The sequence below is a fragment of the Zonotrichia leucophrys genome, chromosome 21, assembly GCF_028769735.1.
Source record: "Zonotrichia leucophrys gambelii isolate GWCS_2022_RI chromosome 21, RI_Zleu_2.0, whole genome shotgun sequence".
In the NCBI taxonomy this organism is placed as follows: Eukaryota; Metazoa; Chordata; class Aves; order Passeriformes; family Passerellidae; genus Zonotrichia; species Zonotrichia leucophrys.
Window position 1 is genome coordinate 6511142 of NC_088190.1, and position 6164 is coordinate 6517305.

The following is a 6164-nucleotide window of genomic DNA, read 5'->3' on the forward strand; positions in this document are numbered from 1 at the left end:
CACCTTCCCCTCCCCATCCTCTCCCTGCAGGTAATCACACAGGACCCCAATTTCCCCCCCTTTTTCCCCATTCCCGATCGCGTTGTTGGAGGCGCCGGCAGTGAATAATGCAGGAGGAGGCTGGAGGGGAAAGGAGCGGCTCAGGTTGTTCCATTATTGATGAGAGCTGACAGATCCGCTCCTGACAACCTTCCGAGGAGATCTGATTAGCTCGGAAAAAAAAAAAAAACCAAAAACCACCGAAACCGCAGCGCCTTCGCGAGGGGCTGACGGCAGCTGAAAACCCCAAAGGAGCGGCGTTATCGACGTTCCCCAATTCCAGGGGACTTTCAAAAAAGGTTCGAGCAGATTGGGAAGAGGTAATTACGCTCAATTAGAGTCACAAGCGCCGAGACGTCAGCTCCGCTTCTCCAGCTCCCCTCACACCGCAGGCAGGGATAAACGGGGATTTATCCAGCGGAATCCGTGGATTCTTTGGGATAGCAAGAACCGGGAGGTGCTCCGGCCCTGCAGGAAAGTCAGCGGGAGCTTCGCTGGGCGCCTCCGCCGCCTCCCCCCTCATTGCCGGCTGGGTTCGCATGAATAATTCATCCTCATCCTCCTCCTCCCCGGCTCTCGAGTGCCGGGATCTTTGTAGATCCAACCGCGGGATGAAAGCCCCGGCAGGAGCGGTGGAGGGCCCCGGAGGTCGCGGCTGCCAGACCCTTTCCCAATTAGCCGAGCCCTGGAACGCGTGCCCAGACTCCACACGCGGCCCTCCTCCCTCAGCTCCGCCACCGCCCGCCTTTCCAGGCAGGAGAAATTCTCCTTTTCCCAAGGTTTTGGCCAAACGGAGCCCCTCAGGGGTGGATTTGGGGCTCTGTCAGGATGGAGGAGAGGCTGGATGGTGCTGGTTTGGATGCGTGACACCACCCGTGCTCCAAAATCCAGCTTTAAAATGAAATATCTTAATTCTCCCAAGCTCTCCTGTGCTGCATTTCCCCACACGAGGGGACAGCATCCCAAATATTCCCCCAAATATCCTAAATTAATCCTAAATAAAATATCCTAAATGTCTTCCATTGGTGGATCCATAATCCCAGCAGGGACGAGCACAGGGATCCCCGGACCAGCCCAGGGGGGTCATTTCTGTGCTCCCTTTCCATCCTTTTCAGGGATATAAAAACATTTTTGGGTTTAGGACAGGATCCTCCAGCTGGGTCAGGGGACGCAGCCCCATCCCCTCCACCACGGGAATTTCAGCATCCCAGCCTGGGCAGGGGGACACCTCAGCACCCAGGGATGCCAGGGATGATGGAGAACCTGCCCGGAGGGGGTTCAGAGGCTCCTTTCTATCCCAAAAGCTCCGGAAGAGGCTGGTGGGATGAGGTTTGGGAAGCTGAGGACACCGGGAATGAATTCCTGAGCTCCCAACTCCCACTGGAGACCCCTGGCAAGGCCCCCTCGCTCCGCAGCCACCCACGGGCTGGGACCAGCACACCTCCCACATCCCCCGCGTTCATCCCTGAGGAAAATCCCACCGGATTGGGATGGAGCCTGCAGGGAGCGAGTCCCTGAGTGAACACAGGAGCTTCCACCCACGCCCAGCTTGGCTTTTTCTTCCCTCGTTTTTTTCCGCCTCTCTTTGATGCTCCCCTGGGTCCGATCCCTTCGAGTTCCGCTCCCTTGGAAGCGATGCCATTCCCCAGGCTCCCGCCTTTCCCCCTCACCGTGCTCCTACTTTTGTCGTCTTGGGGACAAAAACTCCGCAAAATCTTCGGAATTCTGGCCAGGAGCAAATCCACCACCAGCACCTTCCCCTGCCGTGCCTCAGTTTCCCCACAGTGACTCGAATCCCTGCAGCATCCCTCAAGAATGACAACTCCCATCCCTTCCCATCCCGAATTTCTCTCTGCTTTTATTCATTCCTCTCCTCGTGCCCACAGCTGAACCCCAGCCCCGATTTCCTGCCCAAACTCCCGGATTTTCCCCTTTCCCGACGCCCCCAGCTCCTTTTCCACCAGCTCCTCCTCCTTCCTCGGCGGCCTCCGAGAGACCCCCCAAGCTCCGGGGCTCTTTCCCGTCAGCCCTCGTTAGGCAGCGCGCGGCGATCGAGGGCCGCTGAATTAATTAATCACTGAATTAATTAATCACGGAATCAGCTGCTGAATTCGTCACCCGGCCGTGCCGCGGAGCAGCTGCTCGGCATCAGCCCAAAGGGCTCCGGGCTGCTGCTCCCTCCCTTTTCCGGGTGCACCGAGGGATGAGGAGCCTTCCCTGGGCACAACAACTTTTTCTCCTTTTCCCCTTTTTTCGTTGCGTGACCCTTTTTAAAGCACCACAGAGGAGCAGCAGCTCCCCGGGGGTGTTTTCCCTGCCTTTGCGCCCTTCCCCGAGCCTCTCTCTCCGTTTCCCAGGCCAACAGAGCCGGCCCTGGGCTGCACCTTTCCCTGGAGCCCAGCCCATCCCAAACATTCGCGGCTCCTCCGGAAGCCTCCTGCCAGCTCTGCCCGCTCAAAGTCACCTTGTCCCGGCCCGCCGCGCTCCGGCCTCTCCCGGCAAATCATTAATCGGCTCCTCGGCATTCCCGCATGGAAAAATGCCCCAGCGGGTGCCCCCGGCCTGGCACTCGGACATGCCGCTGCCCGGGAAGCTGCTCCTGTCGGCGGCCGCGCTGCTGCTCCTCTCCCTGGCCTTCAGGTTTTACAGGAACCGCTCGCCTCCCCCCGGGAAAATCCCACCGGGAGAGCAGCGGGAAAACCGGGATGGGGATGGGGCTCTGAGGAGGAGGAGGAGGAAGGATGGGGGGGACAAGTGTGGGAATGGCCCCGGGATGCAGCACGAGGGTCTCCGGGGGGAGCAGAGCTTTGCAAGGAATGAGGAGGAGGAGGAAGGAGAGGAGTTGGGGTCGCAGCTGATTCCCAGCAAAGCCCCGCTCAGTCCGGCCGGGATGGAAAGGGAGTTGGGAAGGGAACTGGGATGGAAGTTGGGAATTAAATCAGAAAGTGAAGCAGGGGTTGAGCTGGGGGGTGATCCTGGGAGCAGGATGGGAAGCGAGCCGGGAAAAGAGCTGGGAAAAGAGCCGGGAAGTGAGCTGGGAAGTCAGCCAGGAAGCAAGTCGGGAAGCAGGCTGGGAATCAAGCCGGGAAACACTCCAGGAAGAAAGCCAGGAAGCAAATTGATAATGAAGCCAGTAAATGAGTTGGGAAGTGAGCAGACAAACGAGCTGGGAAACAAGCTGGGAAAGAAATTGGGAATTAAGTCAGGAATCGAGCTGGGAAATGAAGCGGGAAGCAAGCTGGAAAGTAAGGCAGGAATTGAGGTGGGAAGTGAACCAGAAAGCAAGCTGGGAAGTGAGCCGGGAAGCAGGGCAGAAATTTTGCTGGGAAGTGAGCCGGGAATTTTGCTGGGAAGCGATCTTGGAAGCAGGGCAGGAGTCGAGGTGGGAAGCGAGCCGGGAATGTCGCTGGGCAGCGAGCTGGGCTCTCACGACCCCGGGGCCGTGGCCGCAGCCCGGGGCAGCCCCGCAGGGACGGACGCAGCTGCTCCGAGCTCCGGGAGTTCCCCAGGGATTCCCGACGCCCGGACAGAGGGGGATGGATGCGCCCAGAGCGCGGAGCGGGACGCGGCTGGAGCAGGGAGGAGCAGGGAGGGCAGCACGGGCTCAGTCCGGACCCTCAGCGTCACCTCCAGCCTGGGGCTGCTGCTGACGGCGAGCGAGGCGGGCTCGGACACCTCCTACTGCTTCTCCTCGGTGGCCAAGATCCAGGTGGAGGAGAACTTCATCCCGGAGCGCCAGGACAAGGACAGGGACAGCCCGCCCAGGCCTGGCCTGCGGGGCAAGGTCTACGACTACTTCGTGCAGTCCACCTCCGAGTCGGTGTCCAAGAGAACGTCCCTGCCCTTTGTCCCTGCGGGGACATCCCAGTGTCACAGGGAGAGGGACCAGGCAGAGCCGCGGGGCTCTGGAACCCAGGGGGAGAATCCAGCTTTGGAAATTCCTGATCCTGACACCTCCTCAGCTCCACAGGAGGGCACGGAGAACCTTCCAGAACCACCTTCTCCCGGCTGGAAGAGCAGCACCCCCCAGCTCCCACTGCCCGGTGGGGCTCCAGCTGCGGCTCCTGAGCCATCCCAGGTGTCCCTGCCCGCCCAGGTGCACCTGGGGAACTGCTCCGAGGTTCTGCGTGCGGCCAAGGCTCAGCAGCTGCGGGCCCTGCAGGACGCGGCCCTCCAGGTGATGAGCGCCAACCTCCTGCAGGTGCTGCGCTCCCCGAACATCTACGGCCGCCTCAACGCCGGCGAGCGGGAGCTGCTCCCGGCGCTCCGGAGCCGCGGGCGGCCGAGCCTGGTGGTGGCCGATGTCCCCCCGGCCGAGCCCGGCCACCGCCGCGGCCGCCTCTGCTACTACGACGAGGACGGGGACCGCTGGTGCCAGCTGTGCCAGCTGCCGGCCGGGGTGGCCGGGCGGGGCTGTGCCGTGTGCTCCATGTTCAATTACCTGTTCCTGGTGCCCGGCTGGGAGGGGACAGGCCGGGCGCGGAGCCCCTCGCGCCGCGTGCTCTGCTACGACCCTCTGAGCGACAGCTGGTGTGACATCTGTCCCCTGCGCCAGGCGCGGCCGCACTGCCAGCTGGTGGCCCTGGACGGGCACCTCTACGCCATCGGGGGCGAGTGCTTGGCCACCGTGGAGCGCTACGACCCCCGGCGCGACCGCTGGGCCTTCGCCGCCGCCCTGCCCAGGGACACCTTCGCCGTGGCCCACGCGGCCACCGCGTGCGACGGGGACATTTACGTCACCGGGGGCACCCTGCGCTCGCTGCTGCTGCGCTACGACGCCCGTGGGGACAGCTGGGCCACCAGCCCGGCCGTCGGTGACAAGGACAGGACGGCCGAGCTGGTGAGCGCCCACGGGTTCCTGTACCGCTTCCAGCTGCGGCGCGGTGCCGGTGGCACCGAGGTGGCCGTGTCGCGGTGCAGCGCCAGCGCCAGGCTGTGGTACCGCTGTGGCAGCCGCCCCCTGCCCGAGCCGGCCGGGCTGCGCTGTGCTGCTCTGGGGGGCCTCGTTCATTGCTTGGGTCGTGGTTTCCATCTCCGCTTCCTGGCCGACCCCGTCTCGCCGCGCTTCGGGGCCAAGGAGCTGCGGCCCTTCCCGGAGCCCCACGGGAGCCTCCTGCCCGCGGTGCTGGTGCTGCCCGAGGGGGGCACGGAGACACCGCGGCCCTGAGGGGTCCCCAAGGAGCGGTGGCAGCTGGAGAAGGAGCTCCCAGCCCGACGTGTGAAATCCAAGCCCTCCGTGGACCTGACTTTTTCCCACACCCCAGGATACAGGAAGGGATCAAACCCCTGGATCCAACCTGTTCCCACTGCCTGGGCTGGAGGAAGGGATCAGATCCTTAGATCCGGCCTCTTGTCACTGACCAGGGTGCAGAAAGGGATCAAACCCTTGGATCTGACCTGTTTTCACTCTCTGGGATGCAGGAAGGGATCAGACCCCTGGATCCGGCCTCCTCCCACCCCCTGGGATGGATCAAAGAATCAGATCCTTGGATCTGGCCTCTTCCTACTGCCCAGGATGCAGGAAGGGATCAGCCCCTTGAATCTGGCCTCTTCCCAGTCCCTGAGATGCAGAAAATCATCAAACCCTTGGATCCGACCTGTTTCTGCTCTCCAGGATGCAGGAAGGGATCAGACCCTTGGATCTGACCTCTTCCCACACCCCAGGCTGGAGGAAGGGATCAGATCCTTGGATCCAGCCTCTTCCCACTGCCCAGGATGCAGGAAGGGATCAGGCCTTGGATCTGACCTCTTCCCACTCTCTGGGATGAAAGAAGGAATCAAACCCTTGGATTCTGCCTCTTCCCACTGCCCGGGCTGGAGGAAGGGATCAGACCCTTGGATCCAGCCTCTTCCCACTGCCCAGGATGCAGGAAGGGATCAGGCCCTTGGATCTGACCTCTTCCCACTCTCTGGGATGAAAGAAGGAATCAAACCCTTGGATGTGACCTTTCCCACTGCCCGGGCTGGAGGAAGTGACCAGGCCCTTGGATCTGACCTCTTCCCACACCCTGGGCTGAAAGAAGGAATCAAACCCTTGGATCTGACCTCTTCCCACTCTCTGGGATGAAAGAAGGAATCAAGCCTTGGATCTGACCTCTTCCCACTCTCTGGGATGAAAGAAGGAA

General features: G+C 62.0%; 1 protein-coding gene across 1 annotated transcript; it reads left to right on the forward strand.

Annotated features, from left to right (window-relative positions):
• The first annotated feature begins 2105 nt into the window (after positions 1–2105).
• On the forward strand, positions 2106–5889 carry KLHDC7A (kelch domain containing 7A). Its single transcript, XM_064730578.1, has one exon. It carries the CDS (start codon positions 2243–2245, stop codon positions 5204–5206), a length of 2964 nt encoding a protein of 987 aa, XP_064586648.1. The 5' UTR covers positions 2106–2242; the 3' UTR covers positions 5207–5889.
• The last annotated feature ends 275 nt before the right edge of the window (positions 5890–6164 follow it).